The 19,523-nt window shown below is 40.0% G+C and overlaps 1 protein-coding gene across 1 annotated transcript in view; it reads right to left on the bottom strand.

The window, feature by feature from the left end:
* hdac7a (histone deacetylase 7a) overlaps positions 1-19,523 on the bottom strand; it is an 88,831-nt gene that overhangs the window by 50,617 nt on the left and 18,691 nt on the right. The window contains 1 exon segment of the mRNA XM_037772781.1: positions 13,701-13,769. Within this exon segment, the coding sequence (XP_037628709.1) occupies positions 13,701-13,769 (69 nt within the window).

The raw sequence follows: 19,523 nt of genomic DNA on the forward strand, positions 1-19,523 counted from the left end.
CCTATCTCTCTCTCTCCCTCCTTCATCCTGAGGAATCCACAGCTGTCGCTCCCATTCAAAACCTCTCCTCTTCCCATAGCAGCTGGCCAGACTGTGGTTTCTGTGTGTGTGTGTGTGTGTGTGTGGGTAGGCCTGCCTGCCCTCCTACAACTGTCGCCAAACTATTTCTATATTTATGGTGCTGCTCGGTTGGTGCATACTTGAGTGTTCAAGTGTAAATGGTAGTGTGTGTGGCTGTCGACAAGTTCAAGAACTACCCTTTACTGTGTGTGTGTGTGTGTGTGTGTGTATGTGTGGGTTACAAGGAGAGCAAGATGAGGACGACCCTCTTAAGTGAGAACATTTTGCCGGTGCTCACATCTACAGAGGGTTAAGTGAGGACACCAGGGCCACCTAAATCATCAATGTGTCTGCTAGATCTCTGGCACCAGGCCTTGTGGAGGAAGGATGAATTTATGTTCTTATCATGTACGGAAAAAATCCACGCTCAGAAATTCTCATACTCCCCAAACTCATCTGCCATGTTCAGTACATTAAATACTATATTCATGACGTGTTCTCACTACTTTCTATATACTTAACTCTATTTGCCTACATTTTGCAGAATGCATTTTGACAGCCCCCTTACAGTGGTTGCCAGACATGTTGCATTCAGGCAAAAAGCAGGATGTGTTTATGTCATTTCTGTTTAAACAAGTAAAACAAATTGATGAATAATTCATCTCAAAATATAACAACCATTTTTATGCCACAGCAATATTGCTATACTGTTTTTTCAGGGTTTCTGCCATTGAAAATACAAGACTAAGAGTCAACAGCCATGCTAGCAGCATTGAGACGATGTACTTTGGCGCAGTGGTGCTTTGAGCAAAATATATAATACATTAGCATGCTGATGTTTAACACATATCATGTTTAACATGTTCTGCAATGCATTCTGGTCTACTAATGTCACAATGAATGCAGACGCTGGTATATTTTCATGAATGTAACCTTGTTTGACTGCATAATGTCAGATTCTGGAGAGACAAAAATGACGTTTAGTGTGTTGTTGACTTAAGAAACACGAAAAATGGACCAATTAAAATAAAGTAGACTTCAAAATGTAAAGTACAAAGATTAGGGCTGTCAATCCATTCAAATATTTAATCGTGATTAATCGCACATTTTTTATCTGTTCAAAATGTACCTTAAAGGGAGATTTGTCAAGTATTTAATACTCTTATCAACATGGGAGTGGGCAAATATGCTCGCTTTATGCAAATGTATGTATATAATCATCATTGGAAATCAATGAACAACACAAAGCAATGACAAATATTGTCCAGAAACTCTCACAGGTACTGCATTTAGCATAAAACATATGCTCAAATCATAACATGGCAAACTGCAGCCCAACAGGCAACTACAGCTGTCAGTGTGTCAGTGTGCTGACTTGACTATGACTTGTCCAAAACTGCATGTGATTATCATAAAGTGGGCATGTCTGTAAAGGGGAGACTCGTGGGTACCTATAGAACCCATTTTCATTCACATATCTTGAGGTCAGAGGTTAACAGACCGCTTTGAAAATGGCCATGCCAGTTTTTCCTCACCAAAATTTAGCGCAAGTTTGGAGCGTTATTTAGCCTCCTTCACGACAAGCTAGTATGACATGGTTGGTACCAATGGATTCCTTAGGTTTTTCATATGATATCAGTTTGTTCGCTCTTGCTTTATAACTGAGCCCGCTACAACCTAAAGATCGCAGGTTGCCTCAATGCATTAAAGAAAGTAGTGGCATTAAAACAAATTTGCGTTAATGCGTTATTATTGCGTTAACCGGTAAGGGCGCTAATTTAGGAAGCGCTCATGTGGGTCGAATAAACAAGGTCTGCATGCCAATAATACATCCATTTACATAACTCACACACACACACACACACACACACACATAAACATTTCATGTGTCCCTGTCATCTTTCGCTCGACTCGGTGTTGCAATTCGCCTGCCTGAACAACTCATTCATTACACAGGCACCAGGTGTGCTGTCCAGTTTGACAAATGACAGAGAATCCTCCTTCTTCTGCTACACAGACAACAAAAGCAAAGCTAAGAGTCCCGCTCAGGACTTTATTGACATTCTGTTTCCTGTCTTGAACACTATCGGCTGAACACAATACACCAGTAGCTTTGGTCAACTTTCAAGAATAAATCTGATTGTACTCCACTTCGTGAAGAATCCTCCTTTTGTCCGTTCTAAACAATCAGTGATACCGTTTGTTTCATGGTTGTGGGTGAGCGTGAGTAGTGACTGAACAAACAAGACAATGAGCACTATGTCTGATTGACAAGTGATCTACTGGATCTCAACTTGCATTGCGTCATCTCCATGTATCATACAGACAGGTGATGCGTGAGAGCTTCATCGTTGAACTATTCACGACACTTCTCTGACAAAACCAAATTCCTCTCTTGGAACAGTCATGCTTTGAATCAGCTGCTAATCTATGCAAATAATCTTTGTTGTTTCCTGCGGGTAAATTCTTTTTTTTCCTTGTGTGGTCCTCCACGGGGAGGTCAGAGGTCACGATCGGTTACAAACAGATGAGCTGAGGCTGGAGGGCATTCACTGCTTTGCCCGTGGACACATCAGCGGTGTCAAAGAGCAGTGCTGACCCACTTAGTGACTTTCTAAAAAACTAATTCTAGTGTGTATCAGTGTAGCAGGAAGAATACCTGTTTAAGTATCTAATAGGGCTGTCAAAGTTAACGCGATAATAATGGCTTATTGCAATTTCTTTTTGACGTCACTAATTTCTTTAACGCATTAACGCAACTTGCAATTTTGAATTAACCTCATAAAACTCTGATTGGCCACCGTCATTTTAGAGTTTGTAGCGGGCTTAGTTTTAAAGCTATAGTGGAGATACTGGCATCATATGAAACTAGAAAAAACCTTAAGAATCCATTGGACCATCCATGTCATACTAGCCTGTCGCTAAATAACACTCAAAACTTGCGCTAAATTTTAGCGAGGAAAAACTGGCATGGCCATTTTCAAAGGGGTCCCTTGACCTCTGACCTCAAGATATGTGAATGAAAATGGGTTCTCTGGGTACCCACGAGTCTTCCCTTTACAGACATGCCCACTTTATGATAATCACATGCAGTTTTGGGGCAAGTCATAGTCAGCTGTTGTTGCCTATTGGTCTTGAGTTTGCCATGTCATGATTTGAGCATATTTTGTATGCTAAATGCAGTACCTGTGAGGGTTTCTGGACAATATTTGTCATTGTTTTGTGTTGTTAACTGATTTCCAGTAATAAATATATACATACATTTGCATAAAGCAAGCATATTTGCCCACATCTCCCAATAAGGTACATTTTGAACAGAATAGAAAACTATGGTCAGTAATGCGATTAATGACGATTAAATATTTGAATGGATTGTTAGCCCTAGTATCTAATCATCTTGCTGAATGTTTAACCCATCAGGAATGTGGAGTCTCATGGAACACCTGACAGGAATAAGTACTGTGGAAATGCCCTTTGGCAAAGCAATGTTTCCTCCAGCAGATAAGATACAGCTGCTCAACAACCAACAGCAGCACTGGTCAAACTGGGCAGTTCCCAGGAAAACCCCTCCTCAACTGGCAAATACAAATTATACATGAGGTAAGAAATACACATGCTTTAAATGTATGCACTACGGATGTAAGAAAATATCGATACACATGAGTATCGCGATATTATGTTTTGCGATACATTCTCCAGAACGCTGTATCGATTTTCAATTAACCTCTTAGAAATCCGACGGCCTGCCAGTGGGCCCGGCCGCTGTTCTGTCTTGCGGAGGTTGTAGAGGGCTCTGTTTTAAAGCTACAGTGAAGATACTGGCATCATAGGAACCTGGAAACCCCAAGGAATCGATTGGTACCAGCCATGTCATATTTCAATGTTGCGAAAGAGAATTAATAACGCTCCAAAGTTACGCTAAACTTTGGCGAGAAAAAACTGGCATGGCCATTTTCAATGGGGTCCCTTGACCTCTGACCTCAAGATATGTGAATGAAAATGGGTTCTATCGATACCCACGAGTCTCCCCTTTACAGACATGCCCACTTTTATATTTTATAATAGTGTCACTGGACAGTACGTATTTTCAAAAATTCAAGATGACAAATTAACTTAAATTTTTCTACACATCTGTCCAAGCTCCCTTTCCATCACTCTCTCTTTCTCTCTCACACACACACACACACTCCTGCTGTTTTTAACATCAAACACATTCTCCACATATCCCAACACAGATAAAGCCACTCAACACAGCAGCTCACTCAAAGGGATCTCCCATCTTTATCTTTTATAACACACACACACATATCACATGCAGTCACACAGATATCAGTCCACCTTTATCATCACCATCCTCAATACACTCACACGGCACACTCACACTTTTAAACACAGTATCGGATCAGGCAAACAAATCCTAACGCCACACAACTCTTTAGTGTCAGTTGTTTAATCTCTTCTCACACATACTTTGCCATACTGAAAGGGAAATGATTTCAAATGAGCTGAATGATGTTGCTGGTTATCAGCGGTGAAAACAGAGTCATGAAAACAGTGGTGACTGACAGCCTGTGGTAGTGGTGGAGAGAGTGGTAGCTACAACAAAAGAAACTACAATCTTCAGCAAAGGCTTTTCTTCTGATAAGAACTAGAGTAGATTATCTGCTTTTCCTGTTGAAGCCTCAGTCCACCCTGCAGACAGGAGACTATTTGATTTAACTTGACATAATTAGACACAAACTCATTTTAAAACCGGGTTCAGCGTGCCGAGAATACAACTTTGATAAAGAACACAGATTCACAAATTCACTTTCGGTTCAGTAACTTGTTTTCAAATATTAACCAAAGAGCATTTAATAAATACCAAAGAAAAAAAAACGTCCTGTTAGTGAAGACCAGTGCTTGAAGTAGAAAAAAATAAGTGCCAGTACTCTCTTATTCACATGTTGCCGTGTATATCGGCCGCTATCAGCAATCTCTGTTGACTTATTCATATTTATTCATTCCTTCTTCTGTTTTACACATACACTGCAGCTGGTGATAAATGATGGATTTAACCTGTTTGTGCATCGGCTTTTCATTTGCAGCTGGGCGGCTCATTAGGCACTAACAATAGCACCGCTGCGTGAAACGCACAAATCTTGTCAGTTAATGAGGGTCGGTTAACGGTTACATTTTTTTTTCAAAATTAGCGTTAGCAGCACCCTAATATTGGTCCTTTAAAGCTGAAGTAGGCAAGATTGGAGCAAATATGATTAAAAAAAGTTGTTTTTATAAAACGGTCACTATATCGTGACAGTAGTACATGAAACAGGTAACCTGAAAAAAATCATGTGCCTCCGGTGTCCTCTGGTGTCCTCCGGTGCTCCTAACGGCATCTGCAAGATTTCACAGACCGGAGGAAAACAAGCAGTAAGATCTGAGCTGATCTGAGGTCTGCTGTCCAGCTGCCGTCTATGAGAGCCGGCTGTCAATCACTCGTGAACTCCGACCAAACGGTCAAACTAGGCAGCGCTATTCAAATATGAATCATGTTACGTTAATGCCTATTTCTCGCCTCAAATGTTTTCAGAATCATCTTGTAGTGCACGGTTTAGCTGTAAAATGAGAAAGTTTGTGACGCCGCCGCCATTGTGAAATCTGTTGAAGGAACGCCAAGTTTCGGTCACATGACCGGAGCACAGCCAATAGGAACGCTCTCTCAATGAAATGACCTGTGATTGGTCAAAGTCTCCCGTCACAGGCTAGATTTTCGTATTAGTCGTATACTAGTCGTATTTGATGACTTGGGAGTGAGAACTGGTTGTCTGTTCACATGGAGATTTTTTATCGTGAACATAACATCTCGCGTTGGCTGACAGCCAGAGCATTACCATAGAAAAACAACTTTGGTTCCTGTTGCAAATGCTAAAGATTAATGAACTGAAGTGAACGTGCCAAAAAAGGATTCTGACATTTGCCTCCGTCTCTTATTTCATGTTTTATTTTGATACATCTTTCCATCCCCCTATGTCTATTTCTATATGCACACTGTGGATATATATCTCTATTCCTTTTGCTTCCTTTCTATTCCTTCATCTTATTTTTTCATCCGCGTTCTTTCCTTGGTAAAAGTTAACGTGTTCCAGGAAGGCAGCTTCATGAATATGCACAGTCACACTCGGCCGTCTGCACGGACAACAAAGGAAGAAGACATTAACATTCCTGCACATGCTCTGCACTCTGGTCAGGGATGAACACACACACACATACACACACACACGGACAAAAAAAGAATCCATACATAAAGGCAGTCGTGGACAAACCTCGATGCACTGATACTGAAACACATAGACGGGTGCATGGAGCAGACATTACATGAAATGGTGTAAGTTGATGGAAAAAAAAAAACAATTATGATTTATTACAGAGTTGAGCCACAGATTGGTGAACAGCTGATAGCTCTAGTTTAGAGCTGAAACAATTATTATTACCTCTGACACGGAGGTTATGTTTTCGGCTTGAGTTGTAGATGTCAGCAGAATTACAGAAAAACTATACTGGCCCAATTCTCATGAAACTTGGTGGAAGGGTGTGCATGGGCCAAGGATGTAGCCATTACATTTTGGAGCGGATCCGGATCACAGGGTGGATTTCATTTATGGAAACGGCCTTGGCGGAGGTCTGCGCTCTCCTACTGCCCTTCTGGTTATTTGATATTTTATGAATCATGTATGTAATTTCCTTAACAGAAATGCCAAAAAGTATCTGGTTCCAGCCTCCGAAAAATGTGAATATTTGCTGGTTTTCTTTGTCTTGGTCTAGTGAACTGAATATCTTTGAATTTTGGACTGTTGGTCGGACAAAACAAGCAGTTTGAATATGGAAGCTCAGGCTTTGTATATTCTAGAAAGAGAAATAGGCATTACAGTAACAGAATATTGATTCATATTTCATCGGCGCTGCCTAGTTTGACCATTTGATCAGAGTTTGCGAGTGATTGACAGCTGCCTCCTTTGAATGAACAGCCAATAGGAACGCTCTCTCTCTCTGAAATGACCTGTGATTGGCCAAAGTCTCCCGTCACGGGCTAGATTTTCTAAAGTCTGAAAACAGAGCCATGAGGAGGTGCAGAAGTTTAGTTTGAACACTTGAATTCCAATATGCCGATAGGTTATTACGGAATTTTCGCTCAATGATGCCAAAAATATTCTGCCTACTGCCGTTTTAACTCTGCACATGGTGAGAAATTACTTGGTTTATTAGGTGTCTCAGACCACAAATAGGCAGCACAACTTATTAAAAGCTACTTGTATTTGAATTTCCTTCCATTTGCCAGGAAAATATAGCAGACATTAGTTAGACGTATGCCAGACGTTAAATATAAGATACCTTCAGTGCATTATAGCACATTTTAATTTCAAATTCTAGAATTAAAGAGAAAGACTGACTCTGTGCACACTGGTGAATCTGGTAAAGAAGCACAATGAGCCTGCATGCTTATAAATCACTGCACATATATCATTGTGTATCTTCTATACTTCCTCCTTGTGATATGAACATATTCCACCCCGTGCCATTTGTGATTTGCAAAGTTTACTGCACAGGAACTCCCCCCTCTGCTCTCTGAAATACTGTTGTCAGTTTTCTGCACCGTCTGTGTGTGCGCATCTCAGAAGGGCGTCTCTGAGAAATCCGTCTATACAAACACACACACACACACTAACACACACACACAACACCCTGGTGTGTGCAAACACCCACAGACAGACACAAACACAGACGCACATTAAATAAACATGCATTGTGTCTCTCTCATCCTCCACTTCACCAGGTTGTTGAGATTAGCCTGAATCAGTAAACGTCACTGGAGACCATTCAGCGCGCACACACGCATGGACGCGCACACACACAGTCAAATGTAAAGGCAAGAGTCCATCCAGATGAGAGATGATCCTATCTGCGCTAACAACAGGTTATCTGATCCGAGGTCGGTGTCAGTCACCTCGGTGATCTGGAGTGAATGCGAGCCGTCCATTACTCTCTGCTGCGCTTTAGGTCAGACAATATCAAAATACGGCGAGGAGCTGTGATTAGGGCTAGACTGATATATGGGGCCGGATGATGAGTATCTCTGCCACTAATTTCTAATTAATGCAACCTGCGATGTTTAGGTTGTAGGTTCAGTTTTAAAACTAGAGTGGATATACTAGCATCATATGAAACTAAAAAACCTAAGGAATCCATCGGTACCAACCACGTCATACTAGCTTATCGCAAAGGAGGCTAAATAAAAATAAATGTGCTTTTTGATAGAAGCAGAATAGTAAAACACAAATCGCTGGAGACTCAAAATGTTTTTTTTTAGATCCCAAGGCCTCTGGTCTGGAGCAGTGGGTGGGACTGAGGTGAAAATTGAAGGTTTTTCCTCCCCAAATGCCACAGGAATAAATCCTTAGAAAAATAATTCAACCCGTACATTTCAATGGGATTAAGTGTGTCTACGTGTGTGTGCGCTTATGTGTATGACAGAGAGAGAGAGAGAGAGGGACGTCCTGAGAGGGGATGCAGACTGCAGCTGGAGGCCAATAACAGACCGATTACCCAGCTGACCACAGCAAGGAGCCTTTAGCTCAAAGGTTAATACAACAGAAATTGATTTGACACACTACTAGAATATAAAGGACAATGTTACCTCAGGCCACACCACATACACTCACACACAGCCTCTCATGTCTCATTTACACCAAATACACAGAGAAACAGAAGAATACACACAATTAATAGACATGAAAAGGACTAAACTACACACACACACACACACACACACACACAGTGCCATGCCCCCCCTTAGAGGGTATTATATAACATTCCCCCCTGACATATCAAGTGATTTCATGCACCTAGAGGAGGGACAATCGAGCCATTTGTTCAGCAAGTCAAAAATAGCCGCCTCCTTCCCCGCCGTCTACTATTACTACCTTTACTACCACAACTTACTGCGCAGCTTGCACTGCATTTCAGCTTTGAGGGGCCCCATGGTTCATAATGACCATAATATATCTGCAGAGGTTAATAGGGTTGTTGATCAGTACTAAGAAGTCAATCAATTTTTGGGGGGCCAGCTGCTGGGATTTAATGACTCTATACTGTTTTGGAACAAAAACGCTACACACACTGGAAATTCAAGACTTGAATAAATAGTGTAGTAGCTATTACCATTCCAGTAGTGATGTATTACCCCTGCACTCAATGACGACTAAAGTAGCCGGTTGATTAAATGGTAAAGTGAGGTCAGGTTACTCAGACGTATAAAGAAGTGAGGAAGATTAGTGGTAGGAAAAAGAAAAAGAAAAAACATTAAACTAGTGTTAGGGATTAACAGAAGCTCTGTGGAATAAAGCTTTGTCACTCATTCACTCCCTCTGATTACTGCATTATAATGCCTGAAATATATATATACAGTATATATCATCGTATCGTATTGACATATACTGTATGGTAAACACTTAAATTGACATTGGAATTTTGTCTCCAAGACAGAAAGAATATACTTGTATATTTATTAGGGCTGTCAAAGTTAACGCAAAGTCGATTTAATGCCACTAATTTCTTTAACGTATTTACTCACTCAATCTTTCAGAGGTTGTAGCTGGCTCAGTTTTAGAAGCTAAGCGACGCTAAGAAGCTAGAGTGAAGATCCTGGCATTATATGAAACTACAAAACCTAAGGAATCCAGTGGTACAAACCATGTCATACTAGCTTGTCGCAAAGGAGGCAAAATAACACTCCAATTTACGCAACATTTTGGAGAGGAAAAACTGGCATTGACATTTTCAAAGGGGTCTCTTGACCTTTGACCTCAAGATATGTGAATGAAAATGGGTTCTATGGGTACCCACGAGTCTCCCCTTTACAGACATGCCCACTTTATGATAATCACATGCAGTTTTGGGGCAAGTCATAGTCAAGTCAGCACACTGACACACTGACAGCTGTTGTTGCCTGTTGGGCTGCAGTTTGCCATGTTATGATTTGAGCATATTTTTTATGCTAAATGCAGTACCTGTGAGGGTTTCTGTCATTGTTTTGTGTTGTTAATTGATTTCCAAAAATAAAATATATACATACATTTGTATAAAGCAAGATTTTGAATATATAAAAAAAAATTGCGATTAATCAGGATTAACTATTTTAATCGATCGACAGCTTTAATAATAACCTAACATTTTATTAAATGATTATTACATTTTATCAGTTGATCAACTTAAAATGAATCTGCAACTATTTAAATAGTTGATTCATTGTTTTTTGGTTTGTTGTTGTTTGAAGCAAAAATGGCAAAAATTCACTGGTTCCAGCTTGTAAAGTGTGAATATTTGCTGAATGTTCTATATTAATGATATCAATCTGATATCAGACTGAATATCTTTGGCTTTTGGAGTGTTGTTAGACAAAACAAAAAAATGTCAATATGTGAACTTGGGGTTTTAGGAGTTGTGATGAGCATTTTTTTTAATGTTTAATGACTTTTTGATAGGCAAAATGATTAATCAGTTAATTGAGAATGTCATCAACAGATTATTCGATAATGAAAATAATGGTTAGTTGTCCTAATTACATATATTCTATCCTCCCTTAGTTCTTTTTATCATTCCCACTGTATCTACTGTAACTAACTCTTCCTCCATCAGCGCTCCCATTCAGCACAAACCAGGGACAGAAAGAAGCAAAGCACCCAGATCAGCTGACCCAATTGTTTGGGAACCAGGATCAGGAAGAGGATATGTGATCTCCACTGCAGCTATTACAATCATGCCTGTTGTTATCCGTCCCTACTGTGTTTGGTGAGCCAGAGAGGACTGAATGAAAGACATACAAATATTTAGAGAGGAAAAACTCAAAATGAACAGGAAGAGAGCACACTGCATGAAAAAAAAAAAAAAAAAAGCATGTGTTGAATTCCTTTTTGGGGAGTTTTACAGAGAGTTTTAGAATTACTACATAAGTACCAAGAGGAACATACGTGGGAAGTAATCCTGGAGGCCTGCAGCTCTATTATAGCAGCCATGTGTATAGTTTAAAGGGCTGTTTGAGCTCTAGACGCTTTTAAACACGTTATACACATCTGGCCCAGACTGCTGCCACCATCGACTGCAAACCAGTCTCCAACTTCAGAGACGACTGGCATCGGGGCACTACGTACGCTCGACAGTGAAAATGTGAGGTTATATGTTTGTATTTGTGTGTGTGTGAGTAAGGAGAGCGAGATTAGAGAGGAAGACAATGGAGAAAGAGCCAGTGTCAGTTGCCCTGCGTGGACAACACACATGTAACCAGACCCTACAGCCACGGCCATGACCTCACCGGGTTTTTCCACAGGCGCGCGCACACACACACACTCACACACACACACACACACGCGCACACACACACACACACACATAGCAGATCCTTGGTTAGCATACAGTCAGCGGAGCCTGGCACAGCGAGAGCCGGCTTCCATTCAGAGAGTCATGCATTGTAATCCTACACAGTGTGATCACACAGGCATGCTTCACAGCGGAGAATGCTAATCTAAACTAAAAAGGTCGGACACAAAGAAACAGCTGGGTGACTAGTTTCTGATGGGTGGAGCAGCGGATCAAATACATTTTAATCTCAGGTGACGAAGAAACCTTTGAGCGTTTCCCACGTGAGTTAGCACGCACCGAGACGAGTCGCTGTGAGGTTTCTGAGGTTTCCCACATAGTGAAGGGAAGCAGAATGGAGAGGAATTTGCCATAAAGATATAGAAACTGCTGCTGCCATGATGGAAAATGATGGTTATTATAAAGAAAGGCATTCCAAACATACCCATCATAGTGTTATATTTAGTTGCAAAGTTAGATTTTTCTTGAAGTGGGATGAGATAAGTGTTTAGGGGTTAGGTCAGGTTCACTTCCTGTATCACACAGCAATCAATGTTCCAAATCCAAATGAAAATAAAGCAATTACAAATAAAAAACAGTTGCAACTGAACATTTTGTGGGAACAATATTTGTAGGAAACAAGTTTGTATACATCAGACTGGCAATACGTCATCCAGAGTAGGCTCTCATGGCCACGCCCCCTTTTGAGGGAAAACAATCCCGTGTCCCTTGTAGACGGTAACAGAGTAAACAGAGGGAGTTGAAACATGTTTCCAAATTTCTACTTTAAACTAACCTCTAACAGTAGTAACGCTATGCTGAAGAGTTGCTGTGTAGTTGGTTGCACCAACAATAAATCCAAAAACGCTGATCTCTGATTTGTTCCCATGCAATGTCCTAAAAAACATATAATAGAGGAGCTTTATGACTCCAAGCTATAGACCAGACCAGCATGGTGTCATCACCGAGGCTGCGCTCCCTTTAGGGGGAAAGAAACCCTCTGTCACAGGAGAGAAAATGATGAAAAGCTGTTGTGTAGCGGGTTAACCGAGGCTTTCACACTGAGATTTGAGGCACATACGATACGTGAATATTCACTGTCAGTGTGGTAAATGGCTAAATGATGCTGGTGACAGTGACAAGTATGGCAACTAAATCTCAGCCTATAGATCAAACAGGTTGTCTATTAACAGGTTGGTTATTTACAGACAACACTTAGCCTAAAGTGATTCAATCAAATAGAGATGTCTAGATAAGCAATATCCGGCCACTGTGTTGGACGGGGGGAAGGCTGAAGGGACATGGCGGCGATCAACCTGAATTTATTAAGGTATCGCGAATGCTCAGTTTCAGGTAAGATCACAAAATAATCATTAGACTTCATTTGTATGAAACAAACTTTTGTTTAAGAAGAGATGAATGCATACAAATTTGTGAAAATTACAATCCAAACATATGTCAAATTGCATTGAAGTCTATGGGTCTATAACTTTTTGTGAAGAACCCGTATGTGCCGGTCTGATGTCTAATTCCAGATGTTTCTCATGTTTATTTCAATTGCGTAAGAAAAAATTCTGAGAATTTTAAGATAAACCAGATCACTAAGAAGAAAATTACACAATCATAGAAGTGAAAAAAGTGAAATAATTCCTACGACTGATTTTTACATTTTCAGCATGACTAATTAGAATTCAGGATTAAATAACTTTTTTTAAAAACCACAAATGGATATGTTTTACAGTGTTAGCCAAAGCCAGCAAAACATTGAATGTCTTGTGTTGAATTTAACTTTAACACAATTTTGTAGGCCTTTTTTGACACATAATAAACCACACTTGCTGCATGACCTGCAGCAAACCAGATTTCTAAACCCACACATGAAAAACACAACGGGCCGAGTACGTCTTTCCAACTAGGCCAACACCTGTTCTGTACTTTACTGCACTTCTCGGAGAATCAAACAGCCTTAGATCATTCTGCACTGGAAAAACTGCTGTCACCCAGGCTGTGTGTAATGTGTGTGTACGCTGTAAAAAAAAAAAACAAGTCGTAAAAAGGACAAGATGTAGTCCTGAGGGGGGGGTGACTGAAGACTGGCAGGTTTTTTCCACTTTGACACATGTTTCAGCGCTGACGGCTGTGGCCTAACTTTTACATGTTCAGGAAAAATATTACCGACCCACAACACAGCTACTTATTAAGTTACAGTTGGTATTCAGTGCATTTTCTTAAGAGGTTTAAAGTCCTACCTGCCACTGTATGAAATATGTTGTCCTGTCTGTCTGTCTTTATGATGTACCCAGAGGTGCGGATTCCATCTGTGGAGACAAAAAGAAGAACAAACCAGTGAAATGTGACTCATAGAAACAACATAAAACAATAATAACTAGGCCTGTCAAAGTTAACGCAATAATAACACGTTAAAATTTGTTTTAACACCACTAATTTATTTAACGCATTTTGCTATTTTTAGGTTGTAGCGAGCTCAGTTTTACCATGTCATACTAGCTTGTCGCGAAGGAGGCTAAATAACGCTCAGAATTTACGCTAAATTTTGGCGAGGAAAAACTGGCATGGCCATTTTCAAAGGGGTTTCTTGATCTCTGACCTCAAGATATTTGAATGAAATGATATTTGAGTCTCCCCTTTACAGACATGCCCACTTTATGATAATCACATGCAGTTTGGGGCAAGTCATTGTCAAGTCAGCACACTGACAAGTTAATCGTGATTAATCGCGCTTAAATATTTGAATTGATTGACAGCCCTAATAATAAATAATTAAAACAAGCAAACACGGCAACTGGCATCTCTGAGCTCCAAAATGTTGCTGTTGCTAGTCTAAAATTCTCCTTTCTGCGTGAAAATGTCAACTGTAGAAAACCATAAACTGTCCCTGGGAAGTTGTTACAAATACGCTGGCAGCCAACAGAGGCAGATAAAAGTCAGAGATGACTGCAGGTTTGTATTAGCAACGGCCGGTCATAATCTGAGTAATCCCCCAACCCTCAGGTGGAATATTTGACCCTGATCATCTGGATAGAAAGGTCACACAAAATATGCATATATGCAGAGACGAATAAAGTAGTTTAATTTTGTCTAATGTTTTATGGTACTAGTTGTATTTATGATCTATGTTCTAATGTCTTGTATCGACTTGTCTTCTGTCACTGCCTGTTGGCCAGGTTATTATTGTAAATGAGTATTGTTTCTCAATTGACTTATCTGGTTAAATAAAAGAAATAATAAATAAAATACATTTACACAGTCACATTGTGGGGACTCGCTTTCCTTTTGGGGTTAGGTTTAGGTCAGGGTTAGGGTTAGGTTTAGGTTTGGGTTAGGGTTAGGGAAAGAGTTAGGATTATGCAAGTAGCAGTTATGGTTAAGGTAAGTCTCAAGGAAACACGACACGACTGTGCGTGTGTGTGTGTGTGTGTGTGTGTGTGTGTGTGGTAGACCAGTTGCTGCTGATGCTTGTTAACATCTGTTCAGCAGCAAAAAGCTAACTGGGGTCAAACACAAGTGCCAGAAGAAAATCATATTTGAATAAAATAATGCTTTATATTTAACATTTTAATTAAATGTATGTACATTTGGTTGTATGTACAAACAAAAACTCAATAAATATTGAAATAAAAATGAAATAAATAAATGTATGTTCCTGTATGTATATGACAAATGTAATAAAGTTTAATATCTGAGAAATGACTGATAAAAAGTTACAGCTTTGTGGATCACAGAGACATGAAGCTGTTTCAACAAAACCTTAATTTTTCTGCTTTATGAAGACAACCAGCTATGACGATAGAGCTGTGTATTGGCAAGAAACTGGCGATACAATATGTGTCATGATACAGGGGTTACGATTCAATATATGAAGATATATCACAATACTGTAAGCAAGGAGGTATATTGCGATTTTTTAAAATCTAATTTTAACTTGTTGTAAGACTAGCTGTCATATAAAGAACACACCATCAAATGAAATAAAGTATTGACTGAGTTAATCTTTGCATGTAAACTATTAAAAATTGATTCAGTATATTGGGGAATCGATACAGTATCACAAAACATAATATCGTGATATTCAATATTTTCGATATTTTATTACACTCCTATTATGACGATATTTCTAGAGCGCGTCTATGGTATTACAGTGACTTCATCACACTTTTATCAGTAAGAATATTTCTATAATATCGCTGTTAGAACATTGTGTCTATGATACATATGCTTAATGGTGACTGTATGGTAGCTGTAGAGAGACATGTATCACTATAAGAACGCTAAAATAACAACATAAAGATGAAAGATAGTTTATAAGTGCAGAACTAAAAGTTCTTATTACCTGACGCGCTTGCGCGTGTCACTTTTATGCGCTCGTGCGCAATTAAAACACCTGCGCAGGTAGCAGCCCCGTGTCTTTATCTCAGCAGTGCAAAACTCCGATAGAAACAACAACAGCACATTGAACAAGTAAAGGGGCATATAACGAGCTGCCAGCTGCTCCCACATCGGACCAGTGTTTCCTACCTTGTAAAGACAGAAACCTCCTAAACAACCTCTGGAAGGAGTCGCAGTCCAAACAACTTCAAAATAATCCAGCTAAAATAACAAAAAGTCCTTGTGCATCCAAGAGAGCGGAAACCTGAGGGGTGGTGATGGTGAGATCCGCTGCTGTTGTCAGCAGACAGTACAGAGGAGGAGGAGGAGGAGGAGGAGGGAAAGAAAAGAGACTTATCGGAGGCAAGTTGCAGAAAAGAAAGTCCTGCCCCTCAAGTCCTCAAGTCCTGCCCCCTCCCCTCCTTCTCCTCCGCTATCCTGCTGACAGAAATAGCAAGCAAGGCGGGCCCCACCAAAAATAGCCTGGACTCCACTTCACACAGACCTTTAGGACTATTGTCTCCCCGCACTGACTGACTCCCATTGGGTGCGTACTGCAGCCAATCCGCGCTCCGCTCCTTACAACTTGTTCAACAGTTTGTTTCAGTGTCAATTAAAACAATGGCCCCCTACACTGTGGCTCCATCTGCTGTCAAAAAGCTCCAAACCAGCACCAAGCACAGTGATGTGGTTCTGGGGGGTCCTGGCTGACACCCTCCTTTTTGGAGGTCCCCCAGAAAAAACCTGAGTGAGTTTAAAGCTGCAGTAGGTAGAATATTTTGGCATCATTGGGTAAAAATACCGTAATAAGCTTCCAGTATATAGTAATTCAACGGTTCTGAGAGAAAACTAGACCTCCTCATGGCTCTGTTTTCAGGCTTTGTGGCGGGAGACTTTGGCCAATCACAGGTCATTTCAGAGGGAGAGCGTTCCTATTGGCTGTTCATTCGACAGAGGCAGCTGTCAATCACTCGCGAACTCCGATTAAACAGTCAAACTAGGCAGTGCTGATAAAATATGAGTCAATATTCTGTTACTGTAATGCCTATTTCTCGCATTAAAATGTTTTCAGAAACATCTTGTAGTGTACTGTTTAGCTGTAAAATGAGAAAGTTTGCTCCGGCTGGTGGACGGTGCTCGGTATTTCCTCAACTGATTTTAACTTGGCGGCCAGGTCACAAACTTTCTGAAGATATTTAAATGAAATTGGGTTAAAAAATGTACTATGAGCTATGGACAATCATCAAAATATTTGAATCGGTTGACATCCCTATTATTAACACTTCTAAAATATAAAAATAAAACGTGTTGAGTAAAATTGTATTTCTTTTTTAATAATGGTACTTTGTTAATTTACAGCATTACAGTAGTAGCTGTACTCGAATATACAGCAATTTGTCTGTTTGTACCTAGAACCAGAAAAGTTGTTTGTTACACACCACTACTGTAGCTATAGATATGATTGCATAAAAGAGTCATAAAGAGGTATAATATCCCTACTTTAATTATAAATACACTAAAACTATTAAGTTGCATTTTACAGTTGCATTTTTACCACTTTGAATACAATTAACTTACTGTAATTTTTTTTGTAGTAAATTGCTGCAAGTTAATTACTGTGGAAATCATTTCTTACAGTGAGACAATAATTTAACATGTTTGCATACCCATTAAAAGACATTTAGGTCATATTGTATTTCACACGTGTTTATGGGGAATAAAAGACTTCTCTACATTTTTGACATTGCAGGTACAAATCTTTACTTGCTGGCGCACGGCTAGCGCATGGCACCCCGAGCCCATGTAGGAGGAAGTAGAGCATCCTGTAAGCCACGGTGTTCAAACGCACACACACGCCTACGGCACATACGTTACTGTGGTAGCTCGCATGACGCAGGACCACCGTCTTGTCAGTTTTTCTGGTCCGAAGCCTTCCTAGAATCAAGAGGCTGTTTGCCGTTAGCAGCTCTGAGTCACGTACATCCTTAAATGGTCACGTCTCATTATGCTAAAGTGTGGTCAGCATGACAGAAGTGCTCAGTCCTTTATCTGTTTAATTATAAACTATTTAACATCATAAAAATCAATGTACATCCTTAAATCGTTACATCTCACTTGCTAAAGTGTGGTCAGCATGTCTATTCAACATATATTCGTCCTGCAAAAAAGAAAAAACAATCCAAAAACTATCATGAATCTTAAGATGAAAAAGTTCACAATTACAGTAAATTAGAAAAACAAACAAAGATACAGCTACAGTGATTAGTCATGATTACAGTCTTAAAAAGACGTCCCTATGGAATATCTATCCATCAGCCCGGTTGCACAGCAGTTCATGAAACACTCACGAAATTTAATGTATCGATTCGTGTACATGGACACATTTTTTTGTGATGGTCAGCACAAAATTAATTTGTGTATATAGTCCATGTAATTTTGAACCGGGAAGTACTAAGAGTGGCGAATAATGGGTCAGTCAAAAAACACAGGACTTTCGCCCAGGAGACCGGTGTTCGTGTCCTGTGGGGAAACCACAAGTCAAAGTTGATTTATTTGTCGCGTAACTGACGTACTTAAGTTAACAGTACTATCAGAATTATTTAAACTCAAACCACGATCTTTTCCTAAACCAAACTAAGTCATTTTGTTGCCCTAGCCTAACCATGTTGATCTTTTCCTAAACCTAACTAAGTAGTTTGTTGCCTAAGCCTAACCAAGTCAATCTTTTCCTAAACCTAACTAAGTAGCTTTATTGCCTCAGCCTAACCATGTCGATCTTTTCCTAAACCTAACTAAGTAGTTTGTTGCCTAAGCCTAACCAAGTCAATCTTTTCCTAAACCTAACTAAGTAGCTTTATTGCCTCAGTCTAACCATGTCGATCTTTTCCTAAACCTAACTAAGTAGTTTTATTGCCTCAGCCTAACCATGTTGATGTTTTCCTTAACCTAACTAATTGGTTGTTGCCTAAGCCTAACCAAGTCGATCTTTTCCTAAACCTAACTAAGTAGTTTTGTTGCCTAAACCTAACTAAGGTGTTTTGTTGCCTAAGACTATAATCAACTCAATATTTTCCTAAACCAAACTAAGTAGTTTTATTTTGAAATTGACACCTGCATCTCATGTTGATGACGGACATTCGTAGGAAAAGGCACTAAAATACGTAGTTAAAAGTCGTGCTGAACGTCACGAAAAAAAAGGAAATTTGTGTCTATGTAGACGAATCAAATAGATAAAATTTCGTGACTATTGATGAACTGCCACAGTGAGACTCTGTTGCACAGAGGTGCCACCTCTATCTTTTCCCTGTTTTTCTGAAATTAACTCTATCTGCATAAAACCGTTTTTTAAATCTTTCGAGGCAGAAACTGACATTTCATATGAGTTTCACTCGCACTTCTCGGTGTTTTTCCCCACTTTCAACCGTCCCTTTGTTTCCACAGAGCACAAGCGCGTGTGTGTGTGTGTGTGTGTGTGTGTGCCTTTTATCCTTTTTTCCGATCTCGGCGTCAGCCAGGTCAACTACTGATGTTTCAGACCAATATTGAAACCAAGAAGCGTGCATCTGTCATCTGCTGGTGATGCTCCGTCGTCCGCTCGCTCACCCTCGGGTGCCTCTGTGAATGGGGGGAACCCAGAACTGTTCCCAGAAACCCTCGGTGTGTAGGTGTACACGGCTATACAACTG

The sequence above is a fragment of the Sebastes umbrosus genome, chromosome 6 (genome assembly GCF_015220745.1).
Source record: "Sebastes umbrosus isolate fSebUmb1 chromosome 6, fSebUmb1.pri, whole genome shotgun sequence".
Taxonomy (NCBI): Eukaryota; Metazoa; Chordata; class Actinopteri; order Perciformes; family Sebastidae; genus Sebastes; species Sebastes umbrosus.